This window comes from Gavia stellata, chromosome 1 (assembly GCF_030936135.1).
Source record: "Gavia stellata isolate bGavSte3 chromosome 1, bGavSte3.hap2, whole genome shotgun sequence".
In the NCBI taxonomy this organism is placed as follows: domain Eukaryota; kingdom Metazoa; phylum Chordata; class Aves; order Gaviiformes; family Gaviidae; genus Gavia; species Gavia stellata.
The window spans coordinates 104,009,882-104,035,891 of NC_082594.1; the positions used below are offsets into that span (position 1 = coordinate 104,009,882).

Sequence of the window (26,010 nt, forward strand, 5' to 3'; positions counted from 1 at the left end):
GGAAGTCTAAATGCTCCTGGGAAACAGATGATCTGAAGTAGTTTACAAAAGCCAGCAAACACTCCAGAACCGCCACAGAGGAAAGGGAAATAATCCCTGGATACAGAACTGGCTCTGTGCCTGGTGAACCACACAGTTGCCATTAACTGCTGTCTGATTGTCCAGTATATCAGGGCTCCATTGTGCTACGCTGACAAATCGGACTGGTCACAAAAAGATTCACCACTTTTATCCCCTGCTGTCTACAGACACCTGCTAGGGCAACCATTGGGGTTGCTGGCTATGCAGCACGAACTAGAGTAACTTTGAGGAGGCTCTCATCAATCCTGATGACTGGCTGTAGTTACCCAAGATTAGAGATAATATGGCACTACAAAATATACCTTCGCATTCTCTTAGAATGCTTCATAGAAAGCTGATCATACCGGTCTTAGCATAGCCTGTAGGCATGAGAATATAACACCTGGCTCATTCCTTCTCCCATCAAAACCACAAGAACTCTCTTCATTGCAGTGCAGTAGTATGTGCTGTGTTTTGCACAGGAATTGTAAAAAAAAATTTAAAAGCAGGTGAGATTGTTAAAATAGTCATTTCCTTGCAACTGGATTAAAAATGTCATACCGATTTTTCTGCAGAACTTGAAAAGACAATGTTTTCTTCTATAGAAATACACAGTCTTATTAAATGTTAATAGGTTAGAGAAGCACCACTGAAAACTTTCACCTTAGTGTAAAAACCAGAGGTTTTTTTATCATAACAAATGTAGTGAATGTGAAGTAGAACTGTAGTAAAAAAAGTTTACCTGCAGCTGCTGATCTAGTTCTGGAAATGCCAAAGGGAAGTTTTCAGAGGAAGCATCATCTAAAACGTAAACATGATGTTAAAAGTCAATGTCTACCAAAAAGTGTATTTCAAATGATCTGTTTAATGTAATTCTACATTGCATATATTCACAATAATATTGGGATCCTGCAAACACCTCCGCATCTGCTTATTCTTCTACCCTTGAGATACCTTAACAGACTCCTTGAAAATACTAGTGGGTTGGCAATAAGAAAATGTTTAGGTGCTGTAAAGACAGAAAGCCTATTTTGCATTGCAGTGATTAAGAAAGAAAACAAAGCCAGTTAGAACAGTAGAACATGTGATAATCTAGTAAAAACAATAAATCCAAACAATCTTTCTTCCTGACCTCTCCATTACACTGCAAAGTAAAGAATCTTCCAAGGATAGCATCCTCACTACCAAAGAGTTCATTATTTGAATGAAGGGAAAGATATCTTCCCCATCACAATACAATGACTTATCAGGGCTAAACCAACAATAACAGAAACCTTTTCTACTACCACCCAAAGGCTACCACAAGAATATACAAACCAGACAGGTAACCTTGGAACTAGAAGACTGTTATCTACACAGACGTGATTACAGTGGGGAAGCACCACAAATTTCTCCATACTGCAAAGAAATGTCTTTACTCTAACATGCAGATAACAATCTTTATGGGCTAGAGTTAGTTCATTCATGACAACAAGGCAAACTGTGGGTTTTTTTATTTATTTATTTTTAGTACAGGCTTCCAGCAAAGGTGGGACAGACTGTGCCAGTTACGTCAGTGTTGTGATGTGGACACCTGCCCACTAGTAGCTGGACTGAGATCAGAAATATGAATCATACTTGGTAGCGTCACAGCTAGGCACTGCAATATTTCTTTCTCAGTGACTTTCACACTATCAGTTTTGCATTGGATTGTGGTGACTGTTTATGTATCTTACTACAGGTTATGGGAGGTGAAGAGAAGGTTACTATTAGCTAGCTTACAGAGTCAGTTATTTGTAATGTGTCAAAATTAAACAAGGATGGCTCTCATAGGAGAAAATTGCTAACATAGGTCAGATCCTGCAAACTGCTCTATGGTGGCAGACTTGTACACTACAACAAAACCCCAACAAGATTAAGAGGATTCTGAATATTTTTAAAGAGTACAGACTAGTATTTAAATTATTTGTCAAATATTTGTTATCTCTTTATCGTGCCCCCAGTGGTCATACAGCAAAGTAGGTTAGGGGGAAAAAATAAGCCACCTAATCCTATGAAGAATAAACATGCTGGTAACATACGGTCAAAGCCTTACTTTAACTAACATAGCTAGAGCTGGCCACCTCTAGGAAGGGCTGCCCAGAGAAGAAAAAAAAGAATACAGTGATACAGAAGGCAAAAGCAAAAGCTTTTGAACTTCCTCAGGAAACAAAGTGAAGTTCTATATTTTCATGGGGTAGGGGTCTTGCTAGTATTAACAAAAAGTCACACACACACACACACACAACTTCATCTTTCACACCATGTCCCAAACATGTCCATTCTGGAAAATACTTAAATTGCTTTAATTGTACGGAATTCTATCACACTGATATGCAAGTGTTTACCTTTAATTTGCTGTTGCTTTCTTGTACAATGTTTAAAAATAGACTAATATTCTAAAAGAAGAAAGATGAATCATATGGCAAGGCTAAAAGGAAGGACGGAATAGGACTCAGTCCGACTAGGGGTACAGCTGCTCTACAAATATTTGGCTGAATAGCTGTTAAATATTCTGACAGAGATATTGGACCAGAGTCGTGGACAGCAGTTAAGCTGCTATTTGTTTTGACAATTCCAGCAGTACAATCTTTGGTACAGTAGCTTTAAGGAGGGACCTCGAACAATTTTAACTTAAGAAAAACAAAGGAAAAACAACCCCAAGAATTTTAAAGAAACATCAGCCAATAATTACTTTTTCACTGCATTGGATATTAATAAGAAAACAAAATTAATGCAGTGTCAGAATATTAGAAAGTATATTGGACTATCTTCAGAAAAGAACCAGTAAAAAAAAGTTTGGAAATACTTTAAAAAGCATGGAATATAGAGAGAAATTACTATAGAGGAAATCCTTTCAATAAACAGATGTTCACTGCTTATTTTTCGAACTCAAGTGACTGAGTCAATGGTACTAAAAATAGAACATATTGGTATCCTAACCATTATGGCATACCATAGTACATTTTATAATGGGCCTGCCCTAGCATCTATTGAACAGCTGCTAGGGTTTTTTTTAGTTATGCTAGTTTAAGACTTGTTTAAATCATCATCTGATGTGCAGAACATCATCAAGAAAAGTTTGGGACTTCAGTGGCTTGAAATTTTTCTGAGTTCCTAATTATCTTAGGCTCTCTGAAATTTTCAGCTGAATTATTTAATGTACAAAAATAAACAGAAATCTTCACCGCTAACTGCAAGCTTGTTTTCCACAAAAAGAACAACAAAAAACTTTCCCCAGAGCTTCCAGTGAAATAAATTACTACATTAGGTCAGTCTGTTTCACTGTTGTCAAAGTAACATCCACAACAATAACAACAACAATCACTTGGTAAAAACTAAACACGCTTAGATTTCACATAAGCAGAAAGCAAATGACAGCAGTCATTCGCCTCCTTAAACTTTTTTGACGATGTTTTCAGAAAGTCAAGAGGAAAGATAGAAACTCTTGCATTTTCTTCCAGACGAATCACTATTGCCCTTACAAGCTTGCATACTGGGTGTTAACACAGGAGATCAGACAAAATCGCATCGGCCTCTAGCCTTAAAAATCTATGACTTTGAAAATCAGAAACAGTGAAAATGTCTGAAATGTCAAAGAAAATACTCTGAAGACCAAAACACTCTCATAACTATCTCCTTGCCTGTCTGTATTTATTCTTTTCTATTCTTCATCTCCTTAACTAGACACAGAATTCAGAAATATCTTTTTCTCCTTTTCTCAATTTATTATCAATATTTAATGAGTGCCTAGATTGTTACAAGGAATCACTGATATAATCAAAGACTGCCTTTATAATAAAATTAGTGGCTTTTCTGTACCACAAACCCCTGAAAATAATTAGGCTGATTCCTCACCAGATACAAACAGCATCTCACCCCTGTGGTCACTATTTTACTGCTCCCTTCCCTGTCACTCATAAAGAAAAAGGATTTATAATTCAAGCTGGTTGTTGAAAACATATTTTGTTTAAAAATAGAAATATAAAAAAATCAGAGACTACAACTTGCTGCACCTGAAAATGAGTCAAGATTCTGGTCAAAAGAAAACAAAAAAGGAGGAAAAACATACACGTGAATGTTATGGCCATCCCAGCAAACTCAACAGCACTAACCTGTGATGTGAAAGAGTCAGATCAGGGACTTCATCACAGCCACCTAAATTAAAGTATCTGTTGCACGATTTCTAAATGAGTAGCACTTCCTGATTTCCCATAGATCCTGAAACTAGTTTTGAATGTCTATATTTAAAAGTGCACTAAAGGTAAAGACCTGTAGTCTGATTACAAGATGAACTCTCTGCACATACAGTTGATGGTTTTTTAACCAAAGACTTGGTTCATGTGTATGGAATAGTTTGACTTTCATGTTTGTTTTATCAGGTTCATACATTCACTGTGCTTGTTGCTGAAAACTGTCATTATAACAGAGAGCATCTGAGGGAGAGTCTCCAGGGAAATTACTTCCTCCTTTTACTTTCCATCCAGTTGGGCTGAGATAAAGTACCCTTCTATGTCAGATCCAGCTCTCTGACCATACCTACAGCAAAACTAGCAACATAACAAAAGAACAAGCTCCCTAAGCATGCTGCCCAGCCAATGCACCTTCATGCTGAAATGGTGTGATGGGCAACTTTGTGTAAAGACAGCAAGGCTAAGCTGCTCAGCCTTCACTGTCCAGGTGAGCTCTTGTTTCTCTGCTGATAGCAGCTATTAATACAAACAGGAGATGGGCTTCAAATATGTGGTACAGAGATCCACACAAGCCATCTGATTTAGAAGGCTGAACTGTATTAAGACTGTCTTCATACAAAAGGCTTACTACTTATCAGCAATGTCCTGATGCATTCAGTCCCCTGATATATGCTAATGTTGCACATTTGAGAATGAATCATGCTTTTGGGAAAGCTTCACTTATTTAACCATGTTCTGGCCTTCTGGAGATTCCAATAGCCCAGACCTCCATCATGTAGATGAACGAGCGAAATCCCTCACACTTCACTGTCTGACTGACACAATGTCTGGTACAATGAAGCATAACACCTCAGTCTCTTCCTATGTGGCTGCTCCATTTAGCTGAACTGTGGGCTACAGTCAATAGTTAATGAATAAATACTTTAAGAACAACCTCTGATTTATTTGCAGTATAAACTTGCAAATTAGAGTTTCTCTAGGATCTTCACAAAGATAGACAGAAATAGAACATAAAAATTTAAATGTGTTGAAAGCACATTAAGGTTGCTAAATCAGGCACTCAAAATTTAGGAAATGCCAATCACAGCTCTGCTTCCTTGAGTAACTGAGTTATGATCCAGTCTTTAATTATACACTCAGGTACTATTTTTTTCTCCTACATGCGTGGGCAAGTGTATTCAGATCTCTTCCTCCTAAATTAAAGAATTAAATTGGTAACATAAGTAGGCTGTTATCCTGTAAGTAGATCAGCCCTTACACAGGAAAATTGCTCAAACTCAACTGCGAGCACTGCAACTCGCAGCAGGACGACACTGGCAAACTGTGTACTGGGGTCCAGTCTTGGCCCTAGGAGGGCAGTGAGATCCAGCAGCTCCAGCCCTGATTACTGACAGACAAGCATAGACTCATCAAATTCGTCCTGGAAGGCTGTGTGGCTAAGTGACTGCGACTTGGCACTGCTGCGTGAAGCTCCCGGGCTTCTATTCACAGCCCTGCCTGACGTGACCTTACACAACCTCGCAGTTACCTCACTTGTAAAATAGTGGGGAATGGTCACTGCCTGACCCAGGAATAGGCTATGAAGGCTTGCTCAATAATAAGAGTTGTGAACCTCCCAAAAATAGCAATAACCCATAACAGAAGAGATAAGAGCAAAGCCCTCCTACTCCATATACCTTCACCTCAGCCTAAAGCATCCTCTGATGAATGCACAGCCACTATCCCTTTGAGGGTATCTCACCTAAGTTCCTGTCTGACTTCCCAAAGATCAAGCCACTTACTTGTAGGTTGGGTGTAGTTTTAGGAAACTAGCTTTGTAAATTTTAGCCATACATTTTAGAAATCCCCACTGGTTTTCAGCCAATAGATTATCTGCTGGAAAGCCTCTGTTGCCATTACAACCAAAATGAGGATGAAGTAGGGATTTGAAGGTTGTTATTGAAGAAGCAACCATTGCAAAACAATCTTGCATGATCAACTAAAAAAGAAAAAAATTCTTCATGGTCACTAGGATAACAAAGGCATAAAGAAGAATAAAATAAGTCATTTGCTATGCTTGCAAAAATATTACACCATTCCACTGTCTGTCAGTTTCATTAGAAGATGTATATTTTGCCTTTGTTATCAGTGATTTTTCTGCAGAGTGCTATCAGAGGTAGACTAATTTCAAACAAAAGAAATTACTAATAATTTCAAAACCAGTCATTTATCACATGTCACTAGCAGAACTCTTCATCTAGATTCAAGCTTTTATTCTAGGAGGCAAGGTGAAGAGATGTTTACCTATAAACCTCCCCTTAAAACTACTACACAAAACAAATCCACTTGTCTAAATTTAGTAAAATTCCTGTTATAATAATTCTATCTTAATATGTTCAGTAAATAAGAGTTAGTGATATAAATTAGGACATACTGAATTTTATTGGTTTAATTAAATTGATGTTGATAAATGACAATGAACTTTCTATTTGGGAACACTTATTTAAATTTTGGAACACCATATTCAGTTTAACTTGCATTAGTTTCCAAGTGATACAAGATAGGCTGAAATAATGTTTCAAATTCATTAATTTAAAATGGTACCTTAGGTCAAAATGGTGCAATATGGTGTGCAGACACACCCTGGGAAATCTATGTTTGATGGCAGCTTAGTGAACTTGAGTAAAAAAGCCAAACATAGATCTCTATATATACAGGATAAGAGATACACAATAAAATTATCTTCTTATATAGCACCCGCTGATGGGCTGCTCCTGAGACATTTAAGGAATAGATTAGCCTAATTTCACATTTAAAATACTGCACAAAGCTGTCCAGGATTTCAGTCATCAGATGTTGACTGACAAATAATATAACACAATTAAATTATTTCTTGTACACTCAGGATAAGCCAGCTCCAGTCTTGTAGGTCAGTTAACACAAAGCAATCTCTTCTCATGAGTTGAGAGCAGTTTCTCCTGTTGCTGCTCCTCACACCCAGTGCTTGGTTACAATCCTAGCCAGTGAGATAATCACCACCCAGAAGAAACATTCCATTTCCCCTTTTTATATCTAGTTATGCTGCCAGTTCCTCCTAGCAAGCAGTTGTACAGCCCCCGGAAGGAGAATGCAGCCTTACTTGGTGAAACCGGTCACTGTGCCTTTCAAGTGAGGTAAAATTTAAGGAAAAGCTGGTCAGACAGATTCCCCCACCACTTAGACCTGGTGAAGGACTTTTTGTATATACCCTAGCAGTACACAAGCCTCACCTGATACTTTACGATCACACTTACCGCAGGTAAGTCCTGTTTGAACTGAAAACAAATATCATTGTCAAGGAGAAAAAAATATTAAAGAAATATAAAAAAAAAAATGTAAAAAAGCGCCAAGCATGGAATACCTAAAGGTCTGTCTGTTAAATGTTTTTGCAGCCCATCTTAAAAAAAGAAGTGTTAAATACTTATTTGTGCTCTCTTGATGCAACTGTGGTTTGCTGAAAATTTTCAAACCTGATAGAAGTTTATTTGCCTTGCCTTCTTTAAATATATAAAATATAATAATCATGTTCAGGCTTACCACTAAGAGCAAGAACAGAATTCCTGTGATGTGGTAAAACAGTATGCTGGTTTAGACCTCCTGGTAGCCTCCAAGGAGATGTGATGCAGAGGAGAACGTGGAACTCACTTAACTGGTTGCTACATAGTTTTATCAGTACTCACAGAGATTCTGGATTGCATACTGCAGGAACAATTGTATATATACAATAAAGGACTCAAAATTATGGAAAACTTTAACAAAATGTAGCAGAGAAAGATGACCTTTCTGTAATTGAGTTTCCTTCTCTAAATGTTAAGAGAAAGGCTGGAATTATTAGCAGGACAGAAAAGTAAAAAATAAAATATGATGCAATGTTAAGGAAGCTAGGCTTCCTGCCTTTCATGTCCTCTTCTTCCAAGCTATTCACAACCTTGTCATTTCCTACTGCCGTCTCTTGTCACAAACCACTCTACCCTCTTTGATTTTCCCATGGTCTCAGCTTTCCCTGACTTGTTTCCAGTGTCTCACATAAGCATTCTTTTTTCATAATTTGTAAAAGCACTCCCCTTTCTTTTACATCTCTCTTCAAGACCTATCTTTGCCATAATTCCTATAAGAAATTTACCATGTTACTATATCTTGAGAGATGAGAATGATTCATTATTACTTTCTGTAATAAAAATGTAATTACCAGATTCTTTTAATTTATGAAAAAAGGGCACATAGATAGCCACATGTGCTTCTTTATATTCCTTGTCCCAATCTTTCTGTGTCACTCATCCTTATGAGCTGAATGTTATGGGCAATAACATATGAAAATGTTTGTTTTTAAAATCCCTTGCATAGGAGATGAGATTTTATTTCAGGCTTCTAGCTGCAAATTAATATTGCACAACAGTTAGCTAGGAAAGATAATGCATATTCCAAAATATTTTTAAAATGAGAAAATTGGGTTCAAGCTGGGAGTCTATTCACACAAAGCTCAGGAAGCGGCCTCACACATAACCCTATATTGCATACTGTCCCATAAAGCACTCATCAGCAGTGGGTTTCAGTTATCATTATCAGAGATCCTTATATTTCATGCCATAAACACATCTCAACCCTGACTCCAGGCACTCACCTTTAGCAACTGCACAGCCAACTTTTTTTGGGATGCTTCCCAGCTTCCGATTTACTTCCGATTTACTCTCCAGACCTTAATAATATTTAAGGTGCAAACTAATAATATTCATCTATTCCAAAGGCCAAAGTGTCCATGTATGTACAGGGTATGTTTGGGGAAATTAATGCTCCATCAGCACTAGCTGGCAGGATAAACGTCAATGAAATTTCTGCTGCTTTCTCAGGGAACATGCCATGTGGAGCATCCGTTTCCTGAAACCTTTCACCAAGCTGGGCATGTGTGGCACTTTCCAACCTTCCTGCTGAAGGGAAAGTCTCCTCCTGCTCTAGCCTCATCCTCAATACAAAATGTCCTTTTACTTTTCTTGTTTTAAAATTCCTTAAAATCAGACACACTGCATATGCAAGCAAATTTAATAGTTAATTACAGTCCTAAGTATATTCCACAAACTACTGAAAGAAAGCTAAGATCTAAACTGTCAGTCTAAGGGTTTTAGTCTAATGAAATTGTTAATGGAAACATTAAAAGTTATCAGACAGGAAAACTGATCACATGCTATCACTCAGGAAAAAAAACCACCCATAACACTGGACTTCATTTGATATTGTAAACACTGGTAAGAACATGTAAAATTTAAAAGCAATTATTTCATTGTGTTTTACTCCATAAATTAAACTGTACCTGGGGAGTCATTCAGGCTGAAGGCAATTCGTACTGGCTTATCAGCAGGTACCCTGGCGGTGGTGATCATGTGGGCACTTGAGTCAATGCTTTTACTTGTTTGTTCCAGCTGCAATAATACAAACAATATATTTATTACAGAGCATGTCATACCATTCAACAAATGAGTTTTAATGCTTTTCATGCATTCACAGCTACCTTTCTCATTCTAGCTAAGCAACGTTTAGAATCAAAGTCAAGGGAGCGCCATTTCACTTCTCCATTTAAAAATGATTCAAGTGAAATTACGTGCAGACTGCCTTTCTTTTGCTATTTACAGATTAGAAAGAACAATGGCAAAGGAAGCTTCCCCTCTCCTCACCTGCTTGCTCCCCGCCATTGCCCCTTCAGTAAGCCTTGACTCGTGGCAATGCTGCCTGGTTCTGAAGGTGAAGAAGGAAGAAGGGGTGGGGAGTTGAGAGTAACATGACCCCAAGCCTGCCATGTGATTGGAAACGTGCACACCACTCCACATGGTGTCAATGAGGAGACACCCATCCTCCTACCTTCCACCCATATTCCCCCAGTCAAACTGTGCTGATAGTCACACACTTAATGGTCAGAAAGTTACTGGGTGTCCAAACCTTGGTGGTGATTCTTCAGTGGAACTCTGTGCAGGTGTAGGGGTCTGTCTGCATGGGTTTGACTCCCGGATTGGCACCTTATTCAGTCCTCGGTCTTTCTTCTGAGACCACCAACTCCAAAAGGTGGTTTTACTGAGACGAAACCCTGTCCATTAAGAAAACTGCTAGTTCATTTCAAGCAGGGCACTAAAGATTTGTTGTGCAACAAAAGAATTGGCTACTACTGATCTGTAATGGTGTAATTAAAGCACTTCTGAACACTCAAAAGTTGTACTCAGAGCTCTGCCATGTATATTTCACCTTTCGAATGAGCAGTTTTGGTTAAACTCTATTAAATAGCTGAATGCAAACTTAATCTCCTTGTATACCTAGCACAAAGCTGCTAAAATTCACAGATCTTAATCTTCTGATTAGCTCCGTGTGTGAAGAATATGAAGTCAGTGGGACTTCACGCACGCAAAAGATCTGCCCATAAAGAAATTATTTTAGGACTGAAGACTATGCTATCCAGAGTGCATTGTATCCATACCAACTATGTGGACAATTATGAGAGTAGCTTTTAAATTAACACAAAAAATCCTCAGTCAATTAGAAACCAAATTCTTCAGGAAAATGCAATTAATTTACTAAAAGTTGTACCACATGTCAGTAGACAACACGGGATTTAGCTAGTGAAAACAAAGGACAGTTTCCTAAGCCAATAGTCTTGCAGTTTTTCAGTAAAGTAGCTATTGTATTGCATGGAAAACCCAAAAACTCATTCTAATTTACACTAAATTATTTGGCAGTCTCAGAAAGTCAATAGAACAGAACAATGTTTCAGGATTACAATATTCCTCAGTGATGCACAAATGAATCAAACTCTTCCCTGGCATCACTGCTTTGCAATCAGTGGAAGAGTATAAAATCTGCACTTGGCCCATTAATTTCAGCATTTCTTTTTTATTTGCTTTGTCTGTCTTAATATTTAGCTAGCAGAGTGATACGGTTACTCTGCAGCAATGCTACAAAAGAAATTGTGATTTGAAGTGCACAATCTTCTCTTAAAAGAACAACAACTATTTTAAAATCATTACTTTGGTTTGGAGCTGAGAGTGTCTCTTTCTACTAATACATAAAGGATATCAGGGTTTTTTCTTTATTCCCCGTTGCTAATAAGAAAGACCCACAAAAATTGAACTGATATCTATTGGGCAGAGACAAAGTAAAGTCAACTAAACTGCCGCAGTGTATGTTTTTGGACTCAGGAAAAGATCCCTGGAGTCAACTGAAATATTGTATTTTTAAGTGCATTGCATTAGAACTTTTACTTTCTGAGCATTATTGATCTCTCTTTTTCCACCAGACCCTCACTTTATAAGAAACATTTGAGACATCTCGGTGTTTTTAAAAAAAACTACAGAACTACTAATCCAAAATTCTTTATCATATTTCCCTTCCATATGTCCCAATAGAAGGTAAAGAAAAAAAAAAAAAAGAAGATATTTTAAATGATAAGCACATCCTTTAAACAAGGCTGTTCATCATTCTGTGTTGGTGGTACACATTCCCCTGACATCTGCTTACTATCTCAAGTGGTCTTTCACATAAGAGTATACTTAACATTTCGTATCATAGCCTAAGAAATTAAAATGATGCATTTTGCTAGAGGTTTTAAAGTTGTCATAACAATATTGCTAGGAGTAAATCTGTTGTTTTATCCCAGTCACATACTCTGTGGTCTGCAATGCCTTCAAATTACCTCTTTTAACCACCTACTATGCGAGGGCAAAAATCAATACCCCTTCAATAAGCAATGATGAATTCGATCACAACATAAAAGAGTGTTTTCATTTTATTTCAATCCACAAAACGAAATCTCATCTTTATACGCAGCAATTACCCTGCGATCCATTTTTTTATATTGCATTTATCCCTTCACTCCTTTTTGTGCGGAATCTTCAAGCTCTTCATCACAAAAAGCAATCAAAGGGAACAGAGAGGGATGGAAGCAGCCTGTGTGCAAATGAGGTGATACAGGAAACACACAGACCAACTGCCCCCAATTCCCCACCTGCTTTCTCCACACATGAAGAACAATATCTCTGTGGACAGAGATGAGGGTAAGTGGGCAACCTGGAATTTAACGAGATTTAATGAGCAGCTCCCTTCTTCACAATTGCCTATAGAACTGGCTGCTGTTTCTCCATAAAAAATCTGCAGCAGAACTCAGATTAAGTGCTGTTACAGCTCTATCAATTTAGTTCAGTTTTCACACCTGTTGCCTTACCTCACTTAGCGGAGTGTCTGCACTTGTATAATCCAGGGCCAGCCACTGCCTTGGCTTGTTGTTGCCTTTATGGAGTAAAGCTTCAATAAAAGAAAAGGCTGCACCTGCTGCATAGCAACAAACTGACAAGGTCTGAGAAGCTGAGACAGCTGTCAGGGCAACATGCTGCTACCTGCACTTCCCATAGGCTTTGCTGTCCCAAAAGATCACCCTTTTCCGCTTTTCTCCACAATTCCGCTTTTCCTTCCTCTCCTTGCCAGTGACGAGGGATTATGATGCTGTCACGCTTCAAGGAGGAAAAAATCCTTCTGTCACAGGCATTATTAAGCAGCAAACTGTGGCGAGCCCAAGATTTTTAATTCATTAGTCCTGGCAAACCTAAAATACAAACAGACTTGCTTCATAGGACAGGAATGTTTTCAGCATGACCCAATCAGTGTCTGTGTCTATTCCAGCAAACTGGCAAAGATAGCATGACTCCAGTCAGCAAAAATGTCTGCGGCTCCAATCAGCTTGGGCTGACACTGCCAACTTGGACTGGCTACAAGTGAACTATCAAATGATAGCAGCGACTATCAAAGCTAACAACGAGGGATGGGCTTGGCATGTTAGGCTAGGTTCATGTTGGCTTTGGTCAAGCCGGGCTTGTATAATAGCAGACGATAGCCTTGCACTTCTGAGGAGGCAACGGGCAAATTTCAGAATGCGTACGCTGTGAAAGCAGATGTATTTATAGATGAGCTGGTGATGGCAGTGATAGCTGAAGCTGATTAGATCAGAGATTTGACTGAACTCAGAGGATTTCCTAGTGTGATTTCAGATAGCTTTTGTCAGTTTTGAAACCACAGGCAAGCAATTAATAGATACATCTTGAAGCATCACAATAGAGATTAATTTCTTCAGCTTAAACTTTCATTTTCTGTAGCTGTGTCACACACATGTACTGCCCACATGACTTCTTTGATTGACTGCTATCACAGTCATTAAAACAAACGGAGAAAAATGGAGAACAACTATGGAATGATTTTACAGACTATCTTCATATTTATTGGTCTGCACTTGAAAAGGGGGTTCTCCTCCTTTTATATCTCAAAATGTATTTTGAAGGCATATTTTATATTTTTAAATTCCAAATTGAAAACGTTTATCTAACCCAGATCGCCTGTATAGGCACACTGCTAGATTCTCTTGGCTCAGCTGAGATACAGAGAGGTTGCAGGACAAACAGAGATACGAAGGTCTAAAGTCAAATTTTCATTCTTCCTCACCCCCTCACCTCTGGCCCTAGCCCAGGATTGATCTAATAAGTGCAAATCTCAGGAAGCCAGCAGTTGCCCTTGTGGCCTCAAAAGACCTTTTTCATACTTTGACATGACTAAACTGCAAAGATATTCTACCCACACTCCCTTTCCCCCAGCAATGACCTGGGAGGGTATCAGACAGCTACACCATTAGTTAGGTATCTGGTGAGGCTGTCTTTTTAGCTGCAGTCTGATTTCAGAGCAGACTATAGATTCTGCCCCAAAGAGTTAGTGAAAAGCGGGACTACGCCTCTGACTGGGCTGAATCATTTTCTCTTCTCTTGATGTGTTTCTGAAAAGATTGAGGGTTCCTCCTTATATGTTTCCTTTGGAAGGGGAGGGTGGGAGATTTGTCTCTGATCACGTCCATTATTGCAAATAACATTCTACAGCTCATTACCATCAGCAGTTGATACTGATCTCCAGCTCCAGGTCCAATTACTGTGAAAGTATTTGTTTGAAGATACAGAAATTCCTTGCTCCAGTGAAGTCACTAAAAACATCCTGCTTCAGTTTCCATGTAGCCCGGGTTTCCCCCAAATCGTAAGATCCTCTTCTGCTTTGTATGGACAGATGGTATTTAGATGGTATGAGTGCCGTCATTACATGCCACTACAGTAAAGCCTAAAAAAGGCTCTCTACGTAAAATCTTAAGACATGCAAAATCTTCAGTAGCCATGACAGCAAGGGTCTTGGACAGAAATGATGGCTGAATAGCCCAGGGGTGGTTTTTCCAGATGGCTCTGACATGCCACAGTTCCAGACTGACACTTCAGTTGTACTCAGTTTAAATAGTTTGCGCATTTGCAAATTGAGTTCATAATAATTTTATGTTTTGTATCCATTGTATACATGTTTTTTAAATGTTAGCATTTCTAGTTAAATCTGTATTATTATACGCACTTCACAAAAGAAAGTGGAATCACCTGTACTTCACTTAATATGCACACTCCTCTTCTAAGGGGTGTGCTGCTCCCGAAAGCTATGAATCATGTGCTAAGATACCAAAACTTCACAAACCAAAAGTCCCCTGATTTGCATTTAAATATCAGTTCCATGCTTTACACAATTATTAGGCACCTGAAACTACTACTTTATGGAAGGTAGCGTATTTTTAAAATGTGAGAATATTTTAGCATTCTGTATACAGAACATTAAATTTGAAGCATCAGGATGAATGATTTGACTGTAACCGTTTTATCTTCTATTTATTATTGGGGCTACGGTGCTAAAACCCCCAACAGCACATTTTAAAAGGTTCTCTAAATTACTTTATAACAATAAACTGGGGAAGATCTCAATTTGAAACAACAGGGAAATTGAAGTCCAGGGTGCTTTGCTTCTGTGACTTGCTCAAATTAATAGTCAAAGGCATTGTAAATTTTGGGTAGAGCTAAATCCCACTTCTCTTATTCGCTAAGTAGGTGACTAAAATCTGCGCATCTAAGAAAATTACTCTCCCATTTACTGCAACACAAAAAATACTTCTTTTTAACAGGCTGCACATACAGTCATCTTACAGTCATCTCTATGGAAATTACAGAATGCTGATAACTCCAGGTTTTTTGTGCAGGAGCACAGCCTTTCCTGTTTTGTTTCCAGCATATTCTTAGTCATCAGATGCCTGGTACCCAAGCAAAATTCTTTCAATCCTGTATCACATTATGAAACTGGTGATATGCTAGAAGAGGGTATCATGTTTTATTCATCAAAAACACCTTAAAGAAACACTCTAAATGAGGAACACTGAGACTTACTGATATTCAGTAGTAGAAACATGCAAATTTGTAACAATTTTTAGGATGAAGTATCAGTTATTCTACAGATGTAAAAAAAGCCAATATTTGCTATCTAATAAAGCACCTGTTGCCTTCCCTTTTTTAGCTGTGCTACTTTCAATTCATCTCAGTTTCCTAGTATAAGTAGTATTTTAGCAGCATATGACCTCATTCATGCTAAAATGGTGTTTCACAGATTGCTAGTCACTATTTAAAAATACACTTTAAATATTATAGCATCTGGAAGATGTTCCAAGGAGAAATTTAAAAAAAATAAAAATGCTTTGTCTAAAAGTGCACACAGAGCAAAATCTTCATTTTATAGATTCCTCTGAGTACAAACAGAATCCCATTCTGACAATTTCTGATGATTTCTGCAGCAAAATTTGTTAAAATTCCCACTGTGGGAGGGATTTGGTCCCCTTTATGGATACTGGGGCTGATCAGGGTGAAGCTGCTCCATGCTATAGAGAATTGATTTTGAAAGCATAAACACTGGTGAATCACGTCCTTTAACTCCACATTACTGGTAGAATTTCTACCTACTTGGATTGCATGGCTCAGAATTTGCCAGATATTAAAAGCTAGATGGTATATTCCATTTGTCTGCCAAGGTAATTAAATAAGTGCCCTCACACCAGCCACAAAAATAGAATTTCTTTGTTGACCTTATCTCTTCTTGCAGTCCATAAGCATAACCATTTCAAGTCTGCATGGAACTGGGTAGAGCAGTGCAGTTATCCTAAGTGAGATCAGAACATCCAATATGATGTAATCAAATCACAATATTCCCAGCCAGAAATCCAGAATCAGAGAATAATAATTCTTTCTTGTCTTTTGGATAATGGAAAGGTATAGATCAAATATACATTATTTAGTCTTGTTGCACCTCACTTACAACCTAACATCCCAAGTCCTGACAACTGCAGCAGCCAACAGAGGACTTGATTACTGTTCTTAGATACTACCTCCAGCCTCTTTGCCTAGGTAATATTTTAACGCAAGTAAAATAATGTACTTTCCCCCAAGCTCTACACTCATAAATGGCTGAACCCTATCAGATGAAATGAAGTCATTAAAACCAGCATGAAACATACATTGAGCACTGACTTAAAAAATAGCACATAAGAAATTTTATAATTAATAGCAAACCAATATGCAATAGCTGAATTCACTTATATAGGATCATACAGATCTAATAAAGGAGATTGTTGCAGAGAAATTAAAAAATTGGCTCAGTCAATGTAATGTGAGTTTACAGGTCTTGACTCAAGAATTTTTACACCTACCTTAAGACCATCTGGAAATAACTGCATCTTGAATCATTTGAAAGTCTGACTGGTGAAAGACTCCGTTGCTTCCACAGCAAACTCTAGACAGAAATTGTGGGAAGCTAATTCCTCTCAGAGGAAGAAAACTGAAGCCTTTGAGATATGCTGCTGCCAAAGACCCTTGCATATCTCTTGCATGGAAAACAAGATGAAAGCGGAAGTTAGAAATATTACTGGGAAAGCCTCACTGTTGTCAGAAATCAGCAGGTGCAAACTTACATGTTTCACTCACATCGACATAGAGATGGAAATAACCTTTAGAAACTAATTATGGGAAGAATGGTGGCATGTCATCTCAACAGTGAATGATGAAGGACAATAAGGACTGACCCTGCAGCAATTCACTGGGAGATCCAGCCAAATGTTCAAAGCTAGCATTGGCTACCACTGGCTAACTGGAAACATCAGCACTTTCTCGCAAGCACTTAAACATAAATGCATCAATTTTGCTTACCAATTGTGCCACTAAACCAGATCCACTTGTCCTAGGATAAAAAGATAATTCTCTCATATCTGTGTAAAAGCAGAGTAATCGCTCCATTTCAATTGGATTTGCCATTCCTTAAGGTAATGCTTAGCTTACCTTACTTAAGAACTTACCTGAAGAAGATACTACAAGACATTACAGCCTCACTTGTTGATGATGGCTGAGGTCATCATGCTCTCATGGATACATGCACAAGACTTCTAAGTCAACACGCTTTTTTATGAAGCTTTGCTGCTATAAGGAAGAAATCAGCATTCAGAAGAATGTGGTGAAATCCCCAGCAGCAGCTGGTATTCTGCCCATACTTGAAACCTCACTGCTGATTCAGCACCAAACCTGCCTTAGTTAATAGTGCCAGCTGCAAACGTAGAGGAGAAGTTTAGAAACAATAAATGCTAGAATACTTACTAGCAAAAAATTTTCATTACTAAATGCGGCTTATAATAGTCCAGGAAGTCCTTACACCTCCTCTAGATATTTATCCTCCCTCCCTCCCTGAAGAGAAAACATATGATAACTAGCAAGAGCAGAGCAGACAGTTCAGCAGTGTGGTAGATCTATCAGGCACATGACTATTACACGATGACAGGATGTGAGCATGAATTTATCTTGCTCTGTAGAATGAACTACACTAAACAAGAAATCATTATGGTTACAAAATCAAAAACTGTCAGACTTATGACCTGCCTCCCTATTTACAGTTGATTTGGATCCCTTGTGTATCTCTGATACACATAATGATGAATTCTCATGCCTCTTTCCCCCATGAACCTAAATTCAGCCAAAATTGCTTGTTCCAGTGAAAGATACTATATTCTTATAAATCCAAAGATATTATCTTTTTATAAAGGCACACTAGGAAAAAAAAAAAACTTTGCTCTGGCAGATAAATTATACAAGACAATTTCAAAGGCCATCTTACTCAGGGACAGCTCCTGCCCAGAAAACAAGACTCTACCAATTTTCTATTGGGACACTGACAAGACAAAGTAGGGTAGGAACAGTAGACTGCTTCTTTTTCAGAGAGGGGGAAAAAAGCACTTGAACTTTGTTCTTCCTAAATGATTATCCATGCCCCTGAGGCTGACTGCAAGTGAAGGACCAAGCACTACCATTTTGTCGTTATTAATGCCAAACTCTTCCTCTTATCACAGGACTTTAATGAGGAAGAAGCAGATATTCTTGTGATCTAATGTACAGGACTAAGCCAGTGATACTAATCCTCCAGGATATTCCCATATTAAGTCACCCACACAATACTGTTTAAGTGCAATATTGACAGGAAAGACTTGACGTTATCTATTTAGCATTAGTTAAGATGACATATTGCTTCTAGAAATGACATAATGTTGATATTTCTCACAAGAAAGAAATGCAAATAGGCTCTGCCATCAGTTTCTCACTAAAAAAAAATTAACAAAATACCCAACATTCTTGTATGATTTTGAGTACTCCACAGGGGAGAATTCCAACGGTTTTATCACTTAAACTGAAACACGTCTGCTACAGGATTTTTGACAGATTGGCAGTAATGACTCCCAAACATATTGGTTACCTTTCAAAACCCGTAATTCCAGACAACAGAGAATAAGCACTAATTTGTTAGTCACTTACTTACACCTACATCATGTTATGAATAGAAGCAGCCTTTTACAGAGACCTGCTCTTCAATGCTGCCCCTTAGAGGACACATTCGAGAAATTCATCCATCTCATGTCAAAGAGCCTTTGAAGACAACACGAGAACTGGATCAGGACAGTATAATGTTGCACCATTTGAAACCTATCGACTATTTTGATACTGACTATTCATCAGTATAGCATATTAATGTAAAACATCTTAATTAGATTTAATCAGGTAATTTCTTTAATAAGAAATTGCCTTTGCTACAGCAATTTTTGTCAAAAAGCAACCTTGATTCCCCATACCATGTTCAAGCAATGACATCCTGTTTCGATTTTATGATTTTCTTCATGTGGTCATCCACAATAATCCAAGAACAAAATGATCTCTCCAAACGAAACCTGTACTGAATCTTTTTTTTAATCTCTTTATTCTTCTTTTTTTTCCCCAAGCTCTGTTGGCTATACCAGCTAATTGTTTTAACACCATGAGCTATATGCAGGCTGCTGCAGCTCCTGCTTGAGCTCTCTAGATCCTGATTCTCATGTGAGATTGACAGGAATGCCACCTTCACAGGGACGCAGCAGTGAATACTGATCTTTAAATTATCTGAATTACAGGCTCCTGATAAAAATGTTTAACATTCTCATCTTGCAAAATACAACATCTCTATTTACGTGTGAAGATTCATCATACCTTGAATGCCTTTCCTTTAGATGACCAGTTAGATCTTAATGTCTGGTAACTGTCCATTTCAGATGAAACGTTATGAAACACAAGACTGCAGTCTCAAGTAGCCGTCAATGGCATCATAAGAAAAGCTGTAAGATACGTGGGGTAGCACATACATTTTTTGGAGAAAATTGTACATTCCAAGTTACAGTTCAGATCATCAACTTCTCTGCCACTTGAGTATTACAAGTGTTCAAACACAGTGCAAAATTAGAAAATTACTATTAACATACCTAAAATGAAAATTACTCCCATTCCATTCACTCAGTTCCTACAGTTTTACAGCCATAAATAACTGGTTTAAAATGAACAAAACTAGCAACTAACAAAGCCCACAATTCTTGAAATGTTAAATCCAGTAATAGAGTGCTGTTTACTAGAACTGGATAGTTTGTATTACCACAGTTTAGCAGTTGATGAGATTTCAATTTTAAACATTGCTTTCAAAAGTTACAAAAAACATGGCATACAGACATGACAGACTGCTTTTGAATTTTAAAAATGCAAAAAAGTAAGAAAAAGAAAACTGTTTCAAGTATTTGTTCTTAAAACTTTTTACAAGCCACAATTTGCCATGATAACAAAATAGTGAAAATTGAGAAACATTGTCTAATTTCACTTGCTGATGAAACCCCTTTTTTTAAAGTTCTGAATACCTAACTATTACAAGGTTTTTTTCTTCACACTACCACTCACAGATTTCACCATAACCTCACTTAAGCCTCCTAAAACCAAGGAATAGACACAAAAAGTTAAAGCAGTAGGTTCCTATGAGACTGTAAGATGTTATCCAGAGGATTCATTCTTTTCTCCAAGATTTCAGGAAGAAACAGTGAAAGCACATATCTGGATTCCTTTAACACAGGCAACTAGAGATAGATGCACAACTGAAAACAACCTTTTCTTTAGAGCTGCTGAGAAGTCTGCAGGAGGGCTATCGAGGTATTTGGAACCTTTTGGAACCACGTATCATACAACAGTAAAAAAACCTGTAATCCCACTTGTTCTAAGCGATCCCTTATTTTCACCCTGTTGACGGGTCTGGGATAATTTATTATAACTACTAAGTCTGACCATAGATTAACTGAATAAGCCACAACGTTACTAGTAACTTAACTTACATAATCAGGGGGTAAAATCATAACAATTTGTTTTTTTACAGTAAAAATACTGTACATGGCACTGTTAAAAGCATACACTCTATATTTCACTGTTTCAGCTTGGACTGTGATTCTAGTATGTAAAATAAATTATTAGCTCTCAAATTCATAATCCTTTATAAGCCTCATCAGAACAGAGTATTTTCTTTTGTACTTCTCCTGTACACGCCAGCGGTAACAGAAATTCAAGATCGAAGATGAATTGCTGGTTAGGCCATATCGTAGAGGATTGGAGGCATGGAGGCACAATGAAGTACTCCACTAGGTCTGAGTTCAAATTTCAGGGACTCTGAAGGCTTGAAAAGCAGGAATCAAACTGCTGATGAGAGCAAAAGGAGTCACAATTGTGTTTTCAAAAGCACTGTAAATGGAATCGCACACTGCTGAATTACTGCTTTGGGTTTCCCATCTTTCCCAAAATTATCTTTCTGAATCCTATTTCACTGTGTTTTTCTGAGTTCATGCACAAAGCAAGTCTAATTGTCAAATGCCTTCTTTTATTAATAAAGCAAATTAAGTTCAAATGAAGGAAAAACATAGCAGTATGGTTTGGAGTCCTGTACACACTGCCTTCCACCACTCCTTTCTGTGAAGGTGGTGGCTTCTGGGCCGACCTATCCAAAGCCTTTATAAGTGATCAAACAAGACAATTTCTCTCAAGAGTTTCTGCAGGTGTTGGGAACATAGATGACTCCCTCCTAAACCCGCGACATGCTGATGTTCAAAATAAGAGTGGTGGTATGGCTTGCTGCCGCATATTGTCCCACTTCAAGCACCACTTTAATGTCTTCTGCTGTCTCTTCGCCAGCTGGCTGACAAGGACATCTGTTAGGGGATCAAAATAACTGATGTGGTGCTGTAGTATATGTTTTGGACCATTTTCATGCAAGAGAATGATTAGCAGAGAATCTGTCATGATCTCACACATGGCTTACTGATGCCCATATTTTAGTCAAAGGAACTCAGAACCTGTACTATAAAGACGTGTAACAAACATTTAGACATTCACTTCAATGTACTATGTTAAAAAAAAAAAAGAAATGAAGAAGCTTAAATGCATCACAGATGAAATCTATTCTTTGCTAAGCAATGAACACCTAGCCTGCAGAGCTGGTAAGATAAGCAATACTGATGATGAAAAGCATTTGGGACAATTATCCTCAAAAGCAAAAAAGGCAGAGATTTCTTTACCACTTGATTACTGTTTCAAGAATCTTAACCCCAATACAGGGTTCGGAATTAAATCTGGCCGATTGCCAGCAGGGAAAACTACTGATACTGCTGAGTCAGGGATATGGTGTTGCCACCTTCACCTTGGAACTTCAATGTCTGGTAACATCCTTTTGCTTCCCTGAGCCTAGTTACACTTGTGTTACTTGCCTAGTTCTCTTGTTCTCATTTCACCCATTCATTGTGTAGTATGCAAAGCATCCAGAGATCAAATACTTAGCAAATACACAGAAATCTGAGTGAACAAAGTAATGCAGTATTGCGGTAGCTTTACATATCGTCATAGCACAGTACAAACATTAGTTCCTGCTGATTAGATGTACGTTACGGTGATTTTCTTATTAAATAAACCTCCAGGACATTAACTTTTCTTTTGTTGTACACATTACAACACTGGTACATTCACAATTACCTATTTTGAAGGTGTTTATTAGAAAATGTTCTCTGCTTATTCTTTATATGTAAGCTGTGTTGCACTGCTTAAATTATACTTTGTTAAAAGTCCATAATTATTTTATTCATATATAGCTGTTACTTTATTTTTCTCTACTGTGTAACTTGAATATCAATGGTATGATCTTCAACTTAACAGGTTTTTTAGGCGGTTCGTGATGTGTCTACTGTTCAGACACAAGATCACACTTCTGGGATTTAGCATGCAATACTGGGAACAAGTATCGTGTGACAGTCCCAACTATTATTCATTAATATTCCTTTAAACACTTCAAGATTCATGTAGGAAATACTATGCATTACTGTGCAAGCTATGATTCATAGTTACAGCTAGGAAGGTTATGCAGTGCAGAAACGAGGGCTGCAAAGGTGTCTTTGGAATTCTTTTGATTCACAACCAAGCACGGATTCAGGCCAATTTCCTAGCTGCTGGTAGATATAAGGGGCTGACAGATTAGCCAGGAAATAATGATGGGACACACAGAAGTTCCCCAGCTTATGCTGCTGGGTCATGCTCTACGCTGGCAGCAAGGAGAGTGCTCCGCAGACCTTGGGTCTGCAGAGCCAGGTGGGCCAGGAGACTCCCACTGACCTGAGTTCTGGAGAATTAATGGATTTCTCAACAGGTACATTCAGATGACACACGATTAAGAATCCTAAAGTTAATCCCTAAATAACAATGGGGACAATATGAGAAACAAAATTTGCAGGTACTTGGACAATGTCTTTAAAATTATTTGAGTAGAGAAACAAAGAATTAAAGATTGGAAAAATCTCTGTCTTTGTCCTGAAGATCTAGCACTGTTTTAGACCATCCTTAGAAAATTCCAGATTGGGCATCCAAGACAAGGCATGTCACAGTGAAGAAAGAAGACCACAGATCTCAGTGGCCTAGGTGCCAACCAACATAGGTTGTGGTCTTGATCTCAGAATCCTACCTTTTAGCTACATTTTTTTCTGCTTAGTGTCTGCAGAGCTAGAAGAAATGCAAATCAGGTGTCGTAGTAGCTTGTTTCCAGGAGTCTGCAGACAGTTATTTATTTTACTCTTCATTACTTCATTTGGATGTGCTATTTCTGCAGAAGTCTTTAGCTATTCAGTCCTGAGCCTGCCACCCTCTTCCAGTATTTCCTATCTTTTCTAATTACAGCCTAATATTACTATTTCCCCCACTCCTCAGTTTGATGTTCTCCAAGTTTCCACATCCCATAGGTACCAATAAATTTTTCCCACCCCAACAAGAACAGCCAAACTTTCGATAGCAGTTGGCTTGTATTTCCAAGCTCCTGTGCACTCCACGGGAAAAAAGTTACCATATGACCACTTTGAAAACTGAAGAAAGATGTTTCTCTAGCCCTTATCCAATCCTGGATTTGACTTCCTCATGCAAAAGAGAACTCACCATGTAGAAGACATGTCATTTTTGCTCAGTTATGCTTTCTTTCTCACATCAAAACCAGAAAGACCTCAATAATTTTGCTTTCTCTCATGAAGTAGATGCTCTTGAATTGTATTTTGGTGTGTACTGTATCAGTGTCATAGCATGATTTTGTACCTTGATTGTACCTGCAATACAAAATCAATACAAACAGCATCAATCCCCTTCTGAGACCATCATCCTTTCCAATCTTGTTTGTTTAAATGAACCTCTGAATTCTTGCCACTTGTGCAGGTAGAATCAAACATACTGGATCCTTAACTCAGCAGGGGACTGTCATCACTACGTTAATATGTCAACATTTTCAAACAATTTAATCTACTGATCCCATGCAAAGGCAATACTCCTCTAAAATCCCCAGAAGTGCTTTCCAGTGACTTGAGCTAACTGGATTAGCTATGACAGAAAGCACATATACTGAGGTAAGAATATACAAATGGTAAGGAAATCTTGCTTTCCTGCTAGCTTGCAATCCTCTGCACCAGCAAGCAGGGTAATCCCAGGATGAGGGGAGTGTTTAACCCAGGAGCTGTGGACCAAAAACCTAAGAAGTACTTAGCTGATTAGGAGTACTCTAGTTGATTAGACTGCTACTTCTCATTATGTCACAAGTGAGATAAGCACAATCTGGGAAAAGCTGATGTAACTGCTGCTGCTGTTACTAAAAGAATTATGTTCACTCTGAATGTTCAGCCCTATGTGGCTCACAATTCTCTGTTTCAGGTCTAAGCATGATTCTCTGCAAACTAGTTATGATCCTCAGGCTTCCCTCAACATGCCATTCACACTTTTTCATTGGCCAGATGTCAGTGTTGTTGGACAAATACAGTCAGATGTTATACTCACAACTTCAGCAGATACTTTTCCATTCCTTGTTTTCAAATTGCTCAGGTTCCCACTGCTGAATAAGCAAATAAAAATTAACATTCTGTCCTTTTTATTAAATTCCCGAGATTTTGTTAAAATCTTACCATCCTAGAATTTGACAAACATGTTCCTACAGATAAGCTGGGGATTTCCATGTGTACAGTAATAGATTTTGGCTGGTGAAAGGGCAGCCAACTGCCAATAGCCAATCCTCTGACCTTTGGATGGTCTTTTAGCATGGCAATGTCTGTGCAGAATATAAATGGTGTAGATGAGTAGCTATAAAAAGATCAAGGCCAAGTCAAAGTCGTGATTGGACAGCAAGTCCCAAATAACTCCTGATTATAACAGAAAGAGATGTTTTAGTGATGGTTTAATACAGATTAATATATACATATATATTCATAATCACAAATATGCATCTATATTTTAGCTTTAGTGGTATTCTGGCTTTAAAAAATGTAGCTACCATAAGCTTCAATAAAGGCACTGTACCACCAGGGCAGTTCCAGAAATATTTGACAATAGCATAAGGCAGCACTGCCACAGAGAGACTGCTGCCCTGTCTCCCTTCATCTCTCCCAAGCCCAAGGCTTTGCACAGCCATGTAGTGAGCAGGAAAGCTGAAAGCTGGCCAGGCTTCTTTTGGGTTAGTCTTAATGCAGATCAGTTCCCTAATCTGGTTCATTGCATGGGTGCACAAATGTTTGGCAAGAGAGGATTTGAGAGAAGGGGAAGGAGAATGCAGAGGTGAAACGGGCAGACAGAGATGGGACTGCCTTTCTGGCCACTGTCCTTGCTTAAAATACTGGACCTGGAATGTGGAACTGTTGAGCAACACTGACTTTATGACTGCAATATTATGAGTAGAAGCAAACATGGGTAAATCTACTTCTCCAAGCAAAAGCAACACTTAAGAAGCCTGAACTGGAGTGAACTGGACAGCTGAAGTGCTGAATTAGAAATGTTGAGCCTTTCACGCACAAGTTGCTTATTTTACCCAAGCAGAGCTGACCTAACAAGAAGCACCATACAATGCTGCGATGGTTACTGTTGGCCTGCGTGAGTTGGCTTTGCTTTTTGCTGTAGTTCCAACATTATGCAAGCTACACTTCCTGTATATA

General features: G+C 38.2%; 1 protein-coding gene across 1 annotated transcript in view; it reads right to left on the reverse strand.

The window, feature by feature from the left end:
* MAP3K7CL (MAP3K7 C-terminal like) overlaps positions 1-10,298 on the reverse strand; it is a 28,183-nt gene extending 17,885 nt beyond the window's left edge. Inside the window, exons 1-3 of the mRNA XM_009806819.2 lie at positions 10,218-10,298; positions 9,595-9,703; positions 803-861 (exon numbers count right to left, since the gene is read on the reverse strand). Coding sequence (XP_009805121.1) covers positions 803-861; positions 9,595-9,664 — 129 coding nt within the window. The 5' untranslated portion in view covers positions 9,665-9,703; positions 10,218-10,298. The remainder of the gene's footprint in view (positions 1-802; positions 862-9,594; positions 9,704-10,217) is intronic.
* Between the last annotated feature and the right edge of the window lie 15,712 nt (positions 10,299-26,010).